The sequence below is a fragment of the Hemicordylus capensis genome, chromosome 5 (assembly GCF_027244095.1).
Source record: "Hemicordylus capensis ecotype Gifberg chromosome 5, rHemCap1.1.pri, whole genome shotgun sequence".
Lineage (NCBI taxonomy): Eukaryota > Metazoa > Chordata > Lepidosauria > Squamata > Cordylidae > Hemicordylus > Hemicordylus capensis.
The window spans coordinates 47,864,129-47,884,028 of NC_069661.1; the positions used below are offsets into that span (position 1 = coordinate 47,864,129).

Genomic DNA, 19,900 nt, shown 5'->3' on the forward strand with positions numbered 1-19,900 from the left:
CATGATCCAGCTAGAGGTAAAGATTTTGCAGCTGGTTGATTTCAAGAGGAAACGAAGCCAGAGTTTAAGAATTAAGTTTAAGTTGCTGCCATTGAAATCAAGGGAACAGATATAGCCTTATATTTGGTTGGATAACTTGTGTCCCTCTTTGAACAACCTACAGAGAGCCTTACCTTTTTTTAGGTTAACAATAGCTAGTCCCAGTCCCATTTCAATGTTTGGAACCCCCTGTCTGGTGGATAAAAGATTAAATACCTTTCTCTGCTTCACATTAAATACCCTTCTCTGCTTCCCCAAATACATCTATGTGTGTAAAGGTTAAGGGCAACATAGTGTGATGATCATTTGTGAGGAAAAGGGGAAACATACGCGATTTTCAGATATGCTTTGACCCTACTACCTTTTTTTAAATCGAATGTTTCATCCTCATGCCTGAGATGCTAGGACCTTTCTAATCAGAGGTCTGCAACACCTCAGGAGGGCCCATCGGCGCTGACCCCCAACTAGCTGCAACTAGCTGAGAAGCCAGCAGCAAGTGCCCCCCACCCCGAGACTAGACCCCCACCGCAGTCCAAAGCGGGCGAGCGAGTGAATTCAAAACTCTCGGGCGCAGCGTTGGGCAGGTGAGAGGAGGACGTGCCTACTCCCCGGCCCCGGGCAATGACAGCGGGACGGAAAGGGAGCAGCCGCAATGATCTCCACGGGCGCGCGCTCTCTCTTTCTCTCTCTCTCCTGGGACAGGGAGGGAGGGAGGGAGAGAGAGGGGCTGCTGCTGTCCTGGGCGCCCCCTCAGCTGCATAAGCGGTGGAAGCTGGTGCCAGCCGGGCAGGGGCAGCGCAGGCGCAGCAGTCGTCTCTACGCAGTGCTCCTCTATCCTGGACGGCACCGTGGGACGGCGGGCGGTGGGCACCTAAAGGCACGTCCCAAGGGCTCTCTAAGGCTTGCGACCGTCCTTGACGGAGGCATTAGCTTTCCTCACGTTGAAGGAATTGGGGAGTGGATCTCGGAATCATCCATCTACTCTTGCCAACGCACAGCAAACGACATCCCGTATTTGGAAGCCCAGCGGAAGATAACAGAAGCCCTCCGTTGCAAAGGAGAGGAAAGAGTTAACGTTAAATCCGTGTCGCGCCTTCCCAGACATGCTTTGCTTAATCCCTTTCGGACTTATTGTTTATTGCAGTAGCCCAACGCTGCCCCACCCACCCTCTCTGAAACCCTGACAAGCCCTTCGCTTTCCACATCTGAGAAGGCGCCTCAGCAACAAATCCTCCTTGCTCTGCTCGGCCGCTGCCCGACAGCTTGTTGCAGAAATCCCTGCAGAGCGCTTCCCTTGCTCTACCCCGTCCCCAATCCCCGCTTGATTGACACGCCGGCCAGCCAGTGGAGCCCAGGTCAAGGGAGCGGAGCGCTTCGTGGAGGGCGGAATTAGGCGGAGACTTGACCTGGTCTGGCTCAATGAGAGGGCGCCTGGGCGGGGCGGGAGATGACAGGCCAATTGGAGGCGGAGACGGAGACGGCGCGGCCGGGGAGGGAGTCGCGTCTGGAAGTAAAGAGTGAAGCGCTCAATGAGTAGCGAACAAAGTTTCTGCCTGGCTCGCTGCTGTGCGGTGTGTGCGGGCAGGAGGCTTTTTCGCCCTGCAGAGTCCAGATCTGTCCGAAGGGGCTCCCTTTGCCTCCCTGAGTGGCTGCGTCAAAGCTTTCCAAAGGAGAGCGACAACTTTCGGGATTACAAAGGTGCAGCCGCTGATTCTGCAAGAGAAAGGAACCGCTCCTTCCCCCTCCCCGCTTTTCCACGTTTTGCTCCTGCGGTGCGACGAGCGACGCCCCCATCACCCCTCACCTACTTGGGCAGGGTACCCGGGCTGGGGACGCTGGGCGCAGGAGGCTGGCGGACAGTGCGCGCGTCGGATGCCCAGCCTGGAGCGGAGCTGGTGCGCTGAGGGATGTACAAAGAGCAGCCGCGCGGCGCCCGCTTTTCCTGAGAGGAGAACTTTTTAGCAATGCCCAGGAGCGCTCGGGGCTGCGCGCACGGCCAGAAAGTCTCCAGACGGCAGCCCCAGCTGCGGCGAAAGGAAAAAAGAGCGCAAGGCTCCAGTAGCTGAGGCGGGGCTAGCCTGTCGGTCCTCTCGGCAAAAAGGGCTTTCCTCTTCTGAGCACAGAGCGGTGGCAGGAGAGGAGCCCAGCTGAAGCTGTGGAGCTTGGCAAGTGATCCGCCTCGGAGTGTTTTTCTTTTTTCTTCTTTTGAGGGACTGGCTGGACTTTTCTCTCGCTGGGACTAATCCGCGGCGGGGGGCTTTCCTGGTCCCTGCAAACGCACCCACGGCAGCCTGCCGGACGGAGGGAGGGGAGCGGGACAAGCCGGCGTCTTGCTGGGAGGCGAGGACGGCGCTTGGACCGACGGTTCTTTGCGCGGCGCTCGCCCTGCGCCCGCTCCGAGAGGCGCTGACAGCCCGCGCTCCTCCCCTCCCCCGGGTGCCTCTGGTGATGTGGATTGAAGCTGCCCGCCTGACGTTCGCGGGACCTTTGGCATTGCGGGACTTCTGCCCCTTCGACGCTGGCTGTGAGGGAGCGTGTGCTACCCACTAGGTGTCCTCACCTGCGCCATGGGCCATCTGGGGACGGGCACTTGGCTGCTTCTCCGTCTCACCTTGCTCTTGCTGCTTCCACTTCATGCCTCCGCTGAGCCCAGGCAGGTTTTCCAGGTGCTGGAGGAGCAGCCACCTGGTACCTGGGTGGGGACCATCACCACCCGCCCGGGCTTCACCTATCGCTTGAGTGAGCACCATGCTCTTTTCTCCATCAACGCCACTTCAGGTGACTTGCACACCCACGCCACCATCGACCGAGAGAGTCTGGCCAGTGACGTGATAGACCTTGTGGTGCTCTCCAGCCAGCCCACTTACCCCAGTGAGGTGCGCATTGTGGTGCTGGACCTGAACGACAATGCTCCTGTCTTCCCAGACCCTTCCATTGTGGTGACTTTCAAGGAGGACACAGGTAGCGGCCGGCAGCTTATCCTGGACACAGCTACTGATGCGGACAGCGGGACCAACGGGGTGGACCACAGCTCTTACCGCATTGTGGGTGGCAACGAAGAAGGACGATTCCGGCTCAACATCACTCTCAACCCTAGCGGGGAAGGTGCCTTCCTGCACTTGGTCTCTCGTGGCGGGCTGGACAGAGAGGCCACCGCTGCCTACCAGCTCCTGGTGCAGGTGGAGGACAAAGGGGAGCCACGGCGGCGTGGATACTTACAAGTCAATGTCACAGTGCAGGATATCAATGACAACCCACCTGCCTTTAGCAAAACCCTCTACCAAGCTCGTGTGCCTGAGGATGCTCCTGTAGGGGCCAGTGTGCTACAGGTGACAGCAGCAGATGCTGACGAGGGCACCAATGCTGACATCCGGTATCGCCTGGAGGGGGCAGAAAGTGCTGGGGGCGATGGCGCTGGGGTGCTTCCTTTTGAGGTGGACCCAGAGAGTGGGGTCATCCGCATCCGGGAGGCATTGGACTATGAGTCGCAGCGGCAGTACTCCCTGACAGTTCAGGCAATGGACCGGGGAGTGCCAGCTTTAAGTGGTCGCGCCGAGGCTCTGATCCAGCTGCTGGATGTGAATGATAATGAGCCCCGGGTTAAATTCCGCTATTTCCCAGCCACCTCCCGCTTTGCTTCAGTGGATGAGAATGCAGCACCTGGCACAGTGGTGGCATTGCTGACCGTGAGCGATGCTGACTCCTCAGCGGCCAATGGGAATATCTCAGTGGCCATCCTGGGTGGGAATGAGCAGCGCCATTTTGAGGTACAGAGCAGCAAAGTACCCAACCTCAGCCTTATAAAAGTGGCCGCTGCTCTTGACCGGGAGCGCATACCCACCTACAACCTTACTGTGGCTGTGACTGACAACTTTGGAGCTCCTCCACCGTCACCTGTGAGTCCAGAAGGCGCTATGCCGGCCCCAGTGAGCCGCTCTTCTGTGGCTAGTCTGGTGATCTTTGTGAATGACATAAATGACCACCCACCTGTCTTTGGGCAGTCAGTGTACCAAGTGAATATCAGTGAGGAAGTGCCACCTGGCAGCTATGTACAAGGCCTGAGTGCTACTGATCGTGACTCTGGGCTCAATGCCAACCTCAAGTACAGCATCGTTTCTGGCAATGAGCTGGGCTGGTTCTGTATTAGTGAGCACAGCGGCCTAGTTACTACCAAGAGCCCTGATGCTGTCATGGCTAGGCCTATCCTTGGTGTTTCTGGCAAAAGCATAGCAGCATCTGGTGGGCTGGACAGGGAAATTGCTTCTCAAGTGGTGCTGAACATCAGTGCCCGTGACCAAGGTGTGCAACCCAAAGTTTCCTACGCCCAACTGGTGGTGAATATCCTGGATGTTAATGATGAGAGGCCCCAGTTTAGCCAGCCAGATGGCTATCATGTGTATGTGGCAGAGAATTCCCCTTCAGGAACTGAGCTGCTAGTTCTTAATGCTGTGGATGGTGACTTGGGAGACAATGGGACAGTGCGCTTCTCCTTGCAAGATACTGAGCCAGGGGGAGTGACCACTGGTTCATTGGTAGCCCCATGGCGGATTTTTCGCCTGGATCCCCTGTCAGGCAGACTCAGTACAATTTCACAGTTAGATAGGGAAGAGCAGGGACACTATACACTTCAGGTCCTGGCCACCGATCTGGGCTCTCCTCCCCTCTCCTCAGTGGCTCAGGTCAATGTGAGCCTGTTGGATGTAAACGATAACAGTCCTCTTTTCTATCCTGTCCAGTACTTTGCCCATATCCAGGAAAATGAACCTGCAGGCAGTTATGTTGCTACTGTGTCTGCCAGTGATCCAGACCTTGGGCCCAATGGCACAGTCAGGTACAGCATTTCAGCAGGAGACACCTCCAGGTTTCAGATCCATAGCCAGAAAGGGGTCATCACCACCAAAACTGTCCTAGATAGAGAGGAGAAGACTGCATACCAACTGCAAGTAGTGGCCAGCGATGGTGGCAAGCTCCAGTCCCAAAACCAGGCAATAGTCACTGTCACTGTCTTGGATACTCAGGATAACCCTCCAGTATTTAGCCAGGATATATACAGTTTTGTGGTGTTTGAAAACGTTGCCTTGGGTTATCATGTAGGCAGCGTTTCTGCTTCCTCTATGGACCTCAACACCAACATCACTTACCTGATCACAACAGGTGACCAAAAGGGTATGTTTGAAATTAACAAAATTACAGGCCTATTAACCACAGCTAGTATTATTGATAGGGAAGAGCAAGCTTTTTACCAATTAAAAGTAGTGGCAAGTGGTGGAGCCATAACTGGAGACACATTGGTCAATATAACAGTCAAGGATTTAAATGACAATTCCCCCTATTTTCTCCATGCAGTAGAAAGTGTGAATGTGGTTGAGAACTGGAGTACTGGGCACACCATATTCCAGGCCAAAGCTGTTGACCCTGATGAAGATGTCAACGGCATGATCCTTTACAGCCTAAAGCAAAATCCCAAGGACCTGTTTCATGTTGATGAGCAAAGTGGTGCCATAAGTTTAACAGGGCCTCTGGACATAAATGCTGGATCTTATCAAGTGGAGCTTTTGGCCTCTGACTTGGGAGTTCCACGGCACTCTTCTAGTTTCATTTTAACAGTTTCTGTTCATGATGTCAATGACAACCCACCAGTGTTTGACCAACTTTCCTATGAAGTCACCATTTCTGAATTAGAGCCTGTGAATTCTAGATTCTTTAGTGTGCATGCTTCCGACAAGGATTCAGGCGCAAATGGAGAAATAGCTTATAATGTAATTGAAGGAAATACTGGGGATGCCTTTGGCATATTTCCAGATGGTCAGTTGTATATAAAGAGTGAGCTGGACCGTGAACTTCAGGAAAGATACATGCTAGTGGTTGTGGCTTCTGACAGAGCAGTAGAACCGCTAAGTGCCACAGTAAATGTCACCATCATTCTAGAAGACGTAAATGATAATAGACCGTTGTTTAACAGTACCAATTATGTTTTTTATTATGAGGAGGAGCAGAGTGGTGGATCATTTGTGGGTAAAATTAAAGCTGTTGACAAAGACTCTGGATCTAATGGTGAAGTCAGATATTCATTTGAACACATGCAGCCTGATTTTGAGTTGAATGCAATAACTGGGGAAATAACAAGTACTCATCAGTTGGACAGGGAATCCCTTATGAGGCAAAGGGGTGTAGCAGTGTTTACACTCACAGTCATTGCAGTGGATCAGGGGTTGCCCAAGCCTTTGAGGGATCAGGCTACTGTGCAGGTTTACTTGAAGGATATAAATGATAATGTGCCAAAGTTTTTAAAAGAACTTTATCAAGCTACTATATCAGAATTAGCAGCAAACCTGACACAGGTTTTAAGAGTTTCTGCCTCGGATGTTGATGAAGGTACTAATGGACTGATCCACTATTCTATAATTAAGGGCAATGAAGAAAACCAGTTTACAGTAGACAGTGGCACTGGCCAGGTGACTTTAATAGGCAAACTAGACCATGAAGCTACTGCATCTTATTCACTTGTCATCCAAGCAGTAGATTCTGGGGCGGTTTCCCTAAGCTCAGTTTGTACATTGAACATTGATGTACTAGATGAAAATGACAACAGTCCTTCCTTCCCTAAATCAACATTGTTCGTTGATGTCTTGGAAAACATGAGAATTGGGGAACTTGTATCTTCTGCTACTGCCACTGATTCAGACTCGGGTGACAACGCTGACCTTCATTACAGTATTACAGGGACAAACAATCATGGGACGTTTAGCATCAGTCCCAATACTGGCAGCATTTTTCTTGCAAAAAAGTTGGATTTTGAAACACAGTCCATGTATAAACTAAATATAACGGCAAAAGACAAAGGAAGGCCTCCTCAGTCATCTACCATGTCAGTTGTAATATATGTCAGGGATTATAATGACAACCCGCCTAAATTTCCACCTGGGGACATTTTTAAATCTATTGTTGAGAACATTCCTATTGGGAGCTCTGTCATTTCTGTAACTGCTCATGATCCAGATGCAGATATTAATGGGCAGTTAGCATATACAATCATTCAGCAGATGCCAAGAGGGAACCATTTCCATATCGATGAAGTCAAAGGAACAATATATACTAATGCCGAAATAGACCGTGAATTTGCTAATCTCTTTGAATTAACAGTGAAAGCCACTGACCAGGCAGTCCCTGTAGAGTCCAGAAGATTTGCTTTGAAGAATGTAACCATTCTAGTAGCTGACCAGAATGACAATGTTCCTACTTTTGTGTCACAAAACGCTCTTGCTGCAGACCCTTCTGTTGTGATTGGTACAGTCCTAACTACTATTCTTGCTTCAGATCCTGATGAAGGTGCCAATGGGGAGGTTGAATATGAAATAATTAATGGGGACACAGACACTTTTGTTGTGGATCGCTACAGTGGAGACCTGAGGGTGACATCGGCCTTGGTACCATCTCAGCTTATGTACAGTTTCATAGTTTCAGCCACAGATCTTGGCCCTGAGAGGAGAAAAATAACCACTGAGATGACTATCATCCTACAAGGACTTGATGGCCCTGTTTTTACTCAGCCAAAGTATATTACCATTTTGAAAGAAGGTGAACCGATTGGGACAAATGTGATATCTATAGAAGCAGCTAGTCCCAGGGGGACTGAAGCTCTCGTGGAATATTTTATTGTCTCAGTGCGTTGTGAAGACAAAATGTTTGGCCGCCTCTTTACCATTGGGCGGCACACTGGTGTTATCCAGACTGCTGCTATTTTGGACAGAGAGCAAGGAGCACGTCTTTATCTGGTGGACGTTTATGCCATTGAAAAATCTACCACTTTGCCACGAACGCAGAGAGCAGAGGTAAAGTCTTTTATTATATGTACACATATTGTAAAGTAAGTAGTTTAGCAATGTTTTGGTCCTGTTATCCATTTAATCTTACGTGGAGTTTATTTTACAGATGCGAAGTTATTTTTATTATTAGCATTTCATGGTATAATAGTAGCTTTTGAAACAATTCACAAGCAGATATGTACTTCATCAGTAGGAGTATCTGCACAAAGGACTGTATTAGAACTTAGCACAAAGCTATTTCCACCCTCCTCTCTGAGATCAGTTAACTGATTAGCATGCTAAAGAACTGACTTTTCATTCTAGCTTCATAAGCCAGCAATTGGCTTTAACTGTTTAGCTTTCACTGTGGTTTGTTTCACACGTGACCTGTTATCCATGTGTGAAGGGGTCTGTTACTGATCATTTGTTTACTTAACTTGCTAAGTAGAGCATCAATTTTTAGCTAGTAGTAACAGAGTGGTCCATTTCTTTACTGGTCATTGTGCAATACTAGAGTGTTTTGGACAAGGCCCAGGAAAACGTAGCTGCTTCTTCCAAATTAGTTTCCCTTCACCTCTTAACACAGCTCCTATTCCTCTGGCTTTGCCAGTATTGAGGTCTGTGTTCAAAGTTTTGCAGATTTTCTTCTGTTACGAAAGCCACATGCTGACTGCTAAAACAATTCGGTTGTAATCTGATTGGTGATTCAGACTGAATGGATTCTAAAACTTTAGCTATAATAGCAGAACTATTTGCCTACTTACTGTTTACTAAAACAGTAAGCTTAATGGATAATATAATTGTTCATGCTGTTAGAAACACCCCGGCTATTGTTTTGCAGAGAGATTCAGAAATCACTAGGTCAATCAAGTCAGGGCTTCTCATTTCCCTTAGGACATTTTTCAGGTTCTGATTCCTGCTTTGCACTCTGAATCATTGGATTTTTGCTCATTGAGCAAAGCCTGTTCAGTAGTCAACCAGCAGGGGATGCCGGAAGTGTGGAATGATTCAAACATTTCCCTCATGGTCTAAGCACTTGAGTTCTGAAACTGAACCTAGTCAATTTCACATTCCAGGAATTGCTATCAAGTGCTGCTACATTAAGGCAACAAACCTATGTTCACTGAAATGGAGATAACGAATGAGTGATACTTATTTTGGAGTAAGCACGTGTAGGATTGGCTCCACAAATGCTGCATTTGGTTTTAAATTACATTTTCATCAGTTAGTGTAATTATTTGCTATGATATATAGGGTTGTTTTTTTGTTTTTTTAAAAAATTGTGATATTGACATATGAAGCTTTTGGTTTTAGAAAGGTTTTTTGTTTTTGTTTTTGGTATGGTTCTTATGTAGAGCTCGTAAGACTCCATAATCTCTTCTTTAATCAGCATACCACACTGGCTTATTCTGGAGTAGTACCTTTGACTTGAATGAAACTTTTATGTGGTTGCATAGGTGTGCTTTGATTTGTATTTTCAGTGTTTTATTAGAAACATTTCTAATCAGAAGAAAGGTTAAAATGTGTAAAGCAGTGTTATTTAATATTAAACTATTTCACAGTTCCATTAGAAACGGCAGCAAAGAATTTACCACTTTAGTGATTTCAATTATTACTGTCAAAACTGCATAATATAGCTTCCTTCAAAAGGTACCTTTTTGTGCTTCATACTTGGTATAGTGTTAACACTGTGAATATTGGTATCAGATCACAAAGACTGAAGCCATAAACAGGTTTACAGCTTTTTCTACAAGTTCAACCAAAGAAACTGACACAAATATTGGCTTCATATTTCAGTTTAGCCTGATTGTGGTTTGGCATGTTAATAAATGTTTCCTATCTTTCTGTAGTGGTATCTGATTATGGTAAAAGGTACATCCAAGACTTCAAACCCTTATTTGCAGTAGCTTAATTGAAACTTGGGGTATCAGACTATTCCCATGAATAGGAATGATCAAGTGTTTTACTGTAGAAGGAATAGATTGTTCGAAGAAAGATCAGCAAGCACTTTCAGAGTACTTTAATGAACACAAGCAAGCCATGATTCTGAAATATAGAATATAAAATAATCAAATTAAAATTAAATATACCATAGCAGAACATAAAAAAGCTAGAAACTGATTTTTTCACATTGCTATCGGTTGTACTTTTAAACTGTCTAAATTCTGTAAGTAATTCGGTGTCAAAATAATTTGTCATACGTTTTTCTGTGAAATGAAAACATTTCCTTTCTGGAAAAAACAAACAAAGAATTTGTGCTTCTACACTGTTTAGTGTAGTAGTAATATAAGTTTCTATGGCAGGACTTTCTCACTCTAAGTTAAAGAAGCAAGGTGGTTGTTCATAGTGCTAAAGAAGCTTATACACTAACTGTTACTAGATTCTGAATAAATACTTTGATCAGCATGTGTTTATTTTCATGTCATATGTTAACTTCATGAATATTCTCAGAATTGCCACAAAGTAAGTGACCATTCAAAGAAAGGTTTTTAATTTCAGTACTTTATCTTCCATGTTTGTTTTTTAATATGACAATTTAATAGGAATTTTACTATGGTATTGCAAAGGAATTCAAAACTTCAGTTTCAGCAAATTAAAAACATTAAAGTAAAAGAATGCTAAAACCTCTATGATTTGCTATACTTAAGATTGCTACTTTTCAGGACTTAGCATATAAGGTGAAAGACAAGCAGGCATTTCAGTGGGTGCTGCTTATATCAGCATGATGAGACACCATGAGGAAAGTTTCACCTGTTAAGTATCTGCAAATTAACAAGTGCAAAAGTTCATGAATCCTTTAGAAGGAGATAGCAGCCATAAGGTCTGCTTATCACTGGTGATTTTTTAAAAAAATCATATGAAGTCAAAGCAGACTCTAGAACCAGTTTGCAATGGTACAATTTAGCCATGGCCATTTTAACATACGAAAGACATTCCTCTGAATATATGCAAAGCTGGCCCTACTGGGACTGCCCACACCCCTGTCTTGGCAAGACTGCAGTAGCAGTGGTCAATTTCCTCCCTTCTCTCTAGTTTGCAGTCCTTCACTGAAGCCACTGCCACTCTCAGTTGAGATACTGGATCTGTCCTTGCATTTCAACAAGACATGATAATGGCAATGAGTGAACATATGTTCTAAAGGGGGAAAAGGTTTTGGGGGGAACTCTTAGCCTGACTTGCAGCCTTCATCCAAGGCACTTCAGCCATTATTATCTCAATGAAATCTCAGTAGTTGAGGGGTAAGACTGTCCTCAGTCCCAGTCCAGTTCCTACAAATTTGCATTGTTCCATCCTTGCCCTGACTGCTTCTTGGTAATGACCAAGATGCACTGTGCTTTTCTATGTAAAAATGATGTTTAACCTACCCTGGAAGATTTGTTTTGTTTGTATGATGGCATATTTAAAATGAACTTCTATTATAGCATGCATTAATAAAATAAATACAGCGTTCTTCTTATGTACAATCTTGCTCTTGATAAAATCAATGGAAAAATCCTTTGATTTGAATATTGCAGGATTTGTTGTTGTGGGTTGCCTCTAACCAGAAGAGTATTGACTTTGATCAATATGCCATATTTGCAGAAATATATCCTGCTTTCTGTAACAGTAATGTGTTCTGTTAAACGCCATAAATATTTCTGGTCTGTAGACTTGAGTCCTGCCCACTTACATTATATTAAAGTGTCATTGATTTCAAAGGAATTTAAACATAAGCAAATGTGGACAGTGATACAACTGTATACCATAATCCAAAGATGATGACCCAAAAGCAATAATGGGTGTCGAGCAGGGAAGGAGGATGGCATCTAAACTCAAGGGTAAACATGCTGTATGAGGGATGGAACTTTATTGTGACTTTACTCCTACATGTGCATCTGTAACTTTGGTTTATAAAACTCATTACTTTCACTTGACTTATTTAAGAAGTCAAGAGCTTTCTGTAGGAATACAATAGAAGGATTATTAAGATGCCTCAATTATAAAATTCCTCTGTACAAGTAAAGATTGATGTTTTCTTTGGAGTTTTCATATAGCAATTTAGGCCCCCTGGTGGTTTTTCTCCCTCTCAATTTTCCCTTTCTCCACTATTGTTTTTGTAATCCATCATAAAGCTTCACACTGTCTGAATGATAAAGACATATTGCCACTAGAAGAAGAAATGGCTGACTTAACTAGTTAATTTTTGTTTGAAAATCTGTTCTGGTTTCTCTTTGAATAGGTTTGTTTACTGCCTCTTAAATATACCCTTCTGTGCAATTCAGTTTTTTAAAAAGCTGCTACCTGACCTGCAGCATGAGCAGCTCTAGATACTAGATACTAATCAAATATAATTTGTTTTCAGAATAGTGGCAAAGGAATAATATAACAAGGACTAGAATGCTATCTAAGCATGCTGCATAGTACTATTAAGCCTGATGTATAGTACTAAAACATAGGGTCCAATCTGGCCAAAGTTAGTTGTGATTAAACCACATTGAAAGCAATACTTCAGTTGCATCTAACTTTTTCCATTGGTTTATAGTGATGGGAGAACTCTCCTAGGTTTGTTTGGAATAGAGCTCAACTATTCCCTCCCTCCCCAAAGTAGGGAGCTAGTTCATCCCCCCCCCCCCGACCAATTTTCAACCAGAAATGCCATCTCTCTCCAGTGGGGTATTTTCCTAAATTTAAGAATCCATTGTGTTGTCAACTAGTACTCATACAATACCTATTGATGGGCGGGGGGTGGGGTGGGATTAATGCTCTAACTGATATAGTTTTCCTAAAAAGTTAGCTTTCCTATAGTTTGCCTTTAAGGTTAGCTGAAAACTGCAATCCTGGAAAGCAACTGAAGATACATTGGCCGATGTGGCTGATGTGATTATGACATCACTTTCCTGTTCTGCTCTGGGGCAGAAATACTTCAGCTTATTCTGCTGGGTTTTCTCTGCCTTCTTCTTTGCTGCCAACTAACAGGCCCTAAAATTATTAAGGTGAGAAATTACATGAGTTGGGGTGCGGGATTTATTCAACTTTGCTACCAAATGGTGTGGAGCTTGCAGCTCTGATTTAGGTGGGATACTGCTGGGTTTGGGAAACTGAGGAACTCTTTCTTTCTCATATACTGCAGGCCTTTGGTATGTGATGCGGTAGTGTTGGAGACTTTAATTGTGCATGTTCTGTTATTAGAAGCATATTAGCAATAGTATTGATAAGGATAACTTCGATTTGACCAAACTAGTAGGCCTCCTGCCCTCAGGAGTGACCTTATAGAAATTTATGAGCTAGAAGCTGTCTGGCTGGGAAATTTCATAAGTTTGTGAACAGGTAGTGTGGTATAAGAGCTAATGATGAGAAACTTAATAAATTTCATATTGGAGGCAGAAAAACAAAAAGCCGCAGATATCCTGCAGCTGGTCCAGTTCAAACCGGGGCTGGGCCGGTTCAAACTCAGACCGGCCGAACTGGGCTGGTTCAATTTGATGCAAGAGAGCAACAGCAAGAGAGAGGGCATGCCCTCACCCCCTGCCTGTGGGCTTCTCAGAGACATCTGGTGGGCCACTGTGTGAAACAGGATGCTGGACTAGATAGGCCTTGGGCCTGATACAGCACAGCTGTTTATATGTTCTTATGATTCAAACCACAGTTTGAATCGAACGAGCTCACACATCCCTACCACCCAGCACCCCTGCCAAGAAAGATTCCATGTGCCATAGAATCCCTGCTCTTTAACTTTGGGTGTTTGGAGGGCACTCTGCGTTAACAGTAAGTCAAGAAATACAGCTCTGCAGCTAATGATGGAAGAAAGTAAAAACCCTAGAATAACTAACAATGGTGCCAACATATATGCAGAGTATATTTTTCTTGCAAAAAAAGAAAAATGTAAAACAGTTTATACTCTGCATACTTGTTAGCCAACCCCTTCCTGCTCTGATACTATCTTCATTTTCTTGGTGCTCCCAGCTCAGGATCTTCTTCCTTTTGGGAACATGGACGAGACTCAGGAAACACAGGTTCCTTGGACTTTCAGTGTAACTAAGTAAACACACTTTTGAGAAGATCCTATCTGTTAGCTTGCTTTCTGCTCCCCTCACACTCCAACACCACTCCCAGGATCACTAGAAAGAGAAAGAGTTCCTCAGCCCCCCTCCAGTATCCCCCAAATCAGAGCTGCAGTTGCTTTGTTCACCAAAGGCCTGCAGTATCTGAGAAAGAGAGAGAGCTCCTCATTTCCCCAGCCCCAACAGTATCCCACCCAAATCAGAGCTGCAGCCTCCTCATTACTTGGTAGCAAAGTTGAATGAATGCCGCCACCCCCCATGTAGTTTCTCACCTTGATAATTTCAGGGCCTATTAATTGACAGCAAAGAAGAAGGCAGAGAAAACCCAGCAGAATAAGCTGAAGTATCTCTGCCCCAGAGCAGAACAGGAAAGTGATGTCATTATCACATCAGCCAAAGAGGTGTGTTTTCAGTCTCCACTGTTAATAGGCTAAATTTAAAGTATATTTTCTTGAAAATTATAAAAGTTAAAACAGTGAGTTTTGTTTCACTACCTACTAATTATGTGATTGGATCATGTTATGGGACTGATTCAGAAATCTGAGTTAGGAAAACATCCCATTTGCAAGCATCATGGGATTTCCAGTAATCTCCTGCAACCACCCCAGCTCTCCAAACCTAATAAGCAGTGGGCCTGGGTGCTTTCCAGGTTAGCTGCTCAACAGCAGCAAAATGCTTCTGTTCAGGGAAATCAAAAGTTTAACGGAAACTAACAACCTGAAAAAACAGCAACTTCTTTATGCCAGATATACGATGTCATAGCACTATATCGCAGTGATTAAATTCGAAACAAGGCATTGAAAATATGAACGGCACCCTGCTGTCAGCATAGGGACTGCGGTGTCACAACGCAGGAAGTGTGGAAGCACACTTCAGAGATACAACGTGACCCCGTTGCAGGGTCTAATCTGGAAGGCACCCAGGCAAAGCAACAATAGCTTTTTGTTTTCATTTTCCCGGCCTCTTTCTGATGCTCTACAAAAGCAGCATCCTAAGTACAAGGAACCAAGGAAATGTAGTTCTCTAATGCTCCTGAGTATGGGCTCATGGTATGCAGATAAAGTATGGAGAATTATGTTTCTCAGGACTCCTTTCACCTGTGTTATTGCTGCTGCAGAGTTCTAGGTTTTGGTGTCCCACCAAAGGGGAGAGAGGGAAAGGCTTTAATGCTGCTGCCATAATCAGGTGAGTTTGAGGGAAAAGAAAGGAATGGGACAAGGGGAATCCCAGGAGAGAGGGCTATCAGGCAGTGTGAGCAAATACCAATATGCAACAATAAAGGTTAGGCCCAAATTTTGAAGGGCCTTATATTGGGGTGAGGAATTCCCGGTTGCGGAGTTTGTATTCTAAATTAAAAATATTGGTTTTAGTGGTAATTAATTGTGACTAACTTTAGCTGGATTGTGGCTTCTTTATCTCTCTGTCTCTGTCTGTCTGTGCATAGTTGTAATTGTCATGATTTGGGATAGTGCTGTCATGTTGATCAGATGTAAAGAAAGTAAATATATTACATTTTATTGGACAATTGCTGGAGAAAATAGTAAGTGTGCGTACAGAATGGTTTGTCAGCCTTAAGGGAATACGTGTACATCAAATGATAATCTGATGTACAATAATAGGTTTGTGGAGAAAGGCCCTCAGGACACATCTCTGAGAATGCTTATAGGTTCTTTAGCTAGAAGATATTGGTATGAGACCTGAAACACGCTTCACTCCAAACTTGAGTGGAGAAGCAGAAAATGGGGAGTGTAGGAAATTTGTCTTGTGATATATATTTTTCTCTTGATGGGCAGAATGAGAGGTAGCAGCAAACAAACAAACAAACAAACAAACAAAAAAGAGAGCATTATAATTTGGAGCTGATGCTTGTGCTCAGAAAAATAAATGTCAATTCACCAGAATCAATTAACCTTGCCCTTCTTGAACCACAAGTTTTTGTACTGGGCAGAGAATACAGAACACAACTGTGTTTTTCCTACCTTTTCCTCTGTGAGGATAAAACGACTTGGGGAGGGCAGTTTTGAGGTGACAGCAGTTTTTGATTGCAGCTTCTGAGTCTGTTTTTCAGCTAGCTGGGAAAGAAAAACCACCATATATGTAATATGTAGTTTGATTCCCCCTCTCTCAAAGCCAATTTCAATCATCCTATTGGGCTCACACTTAATTAAACATAGTCAATGATACCATATTATTTTAAATCCAATCCTTGACAGATTTGAAACACTACTTGACCTTTGTGCTGATAAAGAAAGAAGGAACTGGGAGTAAACAGTTTCTTTGCAAGGCTAGATCCTATTGGATAGGAGCGGGAAATACACATGTCTGCCAAAATACTTGGCTCAATCTAAAGGAATACAGATGGCTGTAACTGATAAATGTGTCTATTATTGCTATTTTCTGATCAGCATTCTGTGTAGGAATATACATATGTGACAAGAGAGAAACTAAGATAGTAAGAGCAGCAATCTAAATTGTTTTTTTTAAAGGGTAAAATAAATGTGATGAATGCATTGTTCTTCTGTGACTTTATTCAATACCTTCAGGCCAAACATAAGGCACTTCAGGCCAAACATAAGGAAAAGCACATGCAGATTATATTTCTATCGATATAGTAGGTCTGGGCTGCAGTAGTTAAATCGAGTTCTAGAAACCTGTCCATGTTTGCTAGTGAAAAGCCCTGCAATTGGCAAGGCATTTGAATGCTTCTGCTTTTGCAGCTGAGATTGTGGTGATGATTCGGGCCCTGACAACATTTGTGGATGCTGAATATATTGCCGCCATCTCATATGACCCACATATTGGATGGTTTTCAGGACTATGATCCTCAGAGAGTTACGTGTGACTCTCTAAGGAGGTAGAAAGTTATGTGTGCCTTCCTAAGGAGAAAGTTGCTCAGAAATATGTGAAACATTTATCTCACTCCACGGTTTTGATGTGTCCTGTCCTGGATGAAGGCTGCCAAGGTGATACCTACTGCAGATCCCCATGTGAAGTGGGGAACTCAGGTGAGTTTCAATAGAAGTTTGTGGTAAAATCAAGCTGAGCTTTTTATTGAGCACTAAAATAGCTCTTGTCCCTCCCCCCATCAAGAACTGGGTAGACATACTGGAAGGGTTTATTGATCACTCTCGCTCTGTCCATCCATTTTTTCAGTGCAACATCAGTCTAGTCTGGAGGAATGCTTATTTCATATCTTACTTTATTTATTTATTTATTTATTTAGTTAGTTAGTTAGTTAGTTAGTTATTTAAAATATTTCTGACCTTCCCCCAACAACCTGCCCAGTGTTGGTTGGGGTGGCTTACAAAAAATCAAGAAAACATACTGTGGTTGCTGTGGTCTTTGGGATTTTGTCTTCCTCTCCAGAGTTGTTGTATGGATGATCTCTAGTTGTGTTGGACAGTTGGGACAGATTCTTCCTGCCTGAAGTTGTCTCAGATACATCACTAAGGACCTTCAGACTTGAGAGGACCTCAACATTCATATCAGGGCTGCCTTATCAGTGGCATCTCAGAGGGATTTATTTACCTATTTGTGAGAGGGAGTGATCTCAGCCAGCTTGAACATACATATGCACTGTTCAGTAGGCTTTCAAGGTGTATAGCTGTATGCACACCAAGTTGACAAAGGGCATGCTCAATTTTTAAGCATGTACAAGTTGCACTATCTCAGTACTTCCTTCTCCACAACTAAATATCTACACAGGGCTGTTATCAAAGTTATTTAAAGAAATGCCTATGTGTTTGCTGTTTGCCATCTATTTTTCTTGTGCTGCTCTTGGGATCTTTTTTACTGGTTATTACACAATCCACCTATGTAGTCAAGATGAAAACTGCATTATAAAGCCCTTTTAACATATAATATTCAGATTTGATCAAATTATATATAATCTGGAGAATTATGTTCGACCATTGTAAATATAATTATGGAGAAATTGTCCCAAGATGAATACTTCCTCATCAGCATTCAGCTTCGGCCAAAGAAGTGATTATTTTTTAAATTGTGGTATTCTTCACCCTGTAATTTGACAGTTTACATGAGGAGAATTTGTTAATTAGAATTGTGAGACGATTGTGTTAACAAAGTACCACTCTGAGTGAGGTTAGTGATAAATTCAAGTACTAGGAGGACAACATGACAACTTAATGGAGAACACTTCTATAGAAACCCCAGTCAGGCAGTCAATTAGATTCTATGTAAACCTGTCTATGTAAACGCTTTGGAAATAGGCATTTCTTGATAACTGTATTATTTTCCAGCTTGTTTTGAGTTGTAAATTTAAGAGGGGGGAAATATTGCCAATTTTTGTTTATCTGAAAGAAGTCAAGTGAGTTGAATTCTGCTTACTCTGGCACCAGCAAATGTGGTGATGCAAATGAGAAAAGACTGTTTAATAGCAGGAGAGTATTGTAAGTCCTATGCTGTGTGGGTGACTTTCATGTTCGTTTCAGCTGTCTGTCATTTCTTATTCTTTTAGGTGAGATAGTTCAAGGGGCTAATTTTTTTTAGATGCAATTATTATTTATGGTTGTTTTTCTTTTTAATATTTTTTAATTTATTAAAAATTGATGGAAGATTGTTGACTTACATATTGTTTACATAGAAAAGGTGGGGTCAGACGACACAAGTTGGGGAAATGAGATGCAAGAGTGCATGCTCTCAGTGGATGTGACATCTGAATCCAGGCAGCATTAGTTATTCATAGGATCTTCGTGCCAATATAAACTTATCTAGTAAGTTTGTTTAATGAAAGAATGATTAACAGTATGTGCAGTTTCAAGTCTCACTTATTCATGCTAATACAGTAGTGCAGGGATGGGCACTAGGTCGCTCGGAAGCTCCTGAAGCTCCCAGGGTAGCTGAAGTCGCTCTCCAGGTTTTGGGGCTTGCTTCATGGAGGAGAGGTCTATCATCGGCTACTAGTTGGAGGGCTATAGGCCACTTCCAGCCTCAGAGGCAAGATGCCTCTCAATACCAGTTGCAGGGGGGGGGGGAGTAACAGAAGGAGAGAGGATATGCACATACCTCTTGCCTGTGGGCTCCCCAGAGGCATCTGGTGGGCCACAGTTTGAAACAGGATGCTGGACTAGATGGGCCTTGGGCCTGATCCAGCAGGGCTATTCTTATGTTCTCCTTTCTAGCCAAAACTGCAAATCTGAATGGCTGTCTGAGTGGGGGCATAGCCATGCTATTTTTGATCTCTCTTTCTTCCAGTACCCAGCATTGCTTTTACTTTGCCTCCCAATATTTCCCTTCCACTTTTTTCTCTCACAAAGCAGCACATCTTGCTCCCCTGTCTTGCCCCCAAAGTCTCCTAGAATTCAGAAGTTTTGGTCATTTTAAAATCAATTTTAATTTTTGTACAAGCTGCTATTTTTGCAACCGGCTTCACCTCTCCAAGACGCTGTTTTGTGCTGGTAGTTCTGAAGGCTCTGACCAGAAGAAAAAAAGTAAAAGTAAAAAAGAAAAAAAGTTTTAATGTAAACCGCCCTGAGCCTTTTGGAAGGGCGGTATAAAAGTTTTAATAATAAATAATAAATAAATAAATAACTCCCAGAAGCCTTAAGTCTGCAGTAGTGAATTGTCCAAATTCTCCTTGGTTTTCAAGGTGTAATGCAAATGCACATATCTTGCTGCCAAGACTTTGCGTTCCTGTTATGTGTACCTTTGCTGTATTAGAAATAAGCTCTATGGTATTAGAATAACATATATATTCAAAGCCAATGCCAAGTGGTGTTCTCTTTTCATTGTGAGTTTACTGTTGACTTTGTACAATCTTCCAAGACACAAAGGTCTTTTATTCAAAAAAGATTTTACAGGGGTCTCTCCATTGGTTGCTCAGAGATGCTCTTGGTAGGCAAACAGTCTGAGGCATCCCTGGGGTTTCCTACAGAAATCTCCCCTTTGCCTATTTTGTTACTAGTGGATTATGTGCATTAGCTGTTATCCCATTATATGGTACATTTTTAACTGTTCTGCTTGGATTTTGAAGTGACTAGGATGGAGCTGCATGTA

At 43.8% G+C, this 19,900-nt stretch overlaps 1 protein-coding gene across 1 annotated transcript in view; it reads left to right on the top strand.

Annotated features, from left to right (window-relative positions):
* The first annotated feature begins 1,421 nt into the window (after positions 1-1,421).
* The window catches only part of FAT4 (FAT atypical cadherin 4), a 173,138-nt gene continuing 154,659 nt past the window's right edge, over positions 1,422-19,900 (top strand). Inside the window, exon 1 of the mRNA XM_053254941.1 lies at positions 1,422-7,871. Coding sequence (XP_053110916.1) covers positions 2,607-7,871 — 5,265 coding nt within the window. The 5' untranslated portion in view covers positions 1,422-2,606. The remainder of the gene's footprint in view (positions 7,872-19,900) is intronic.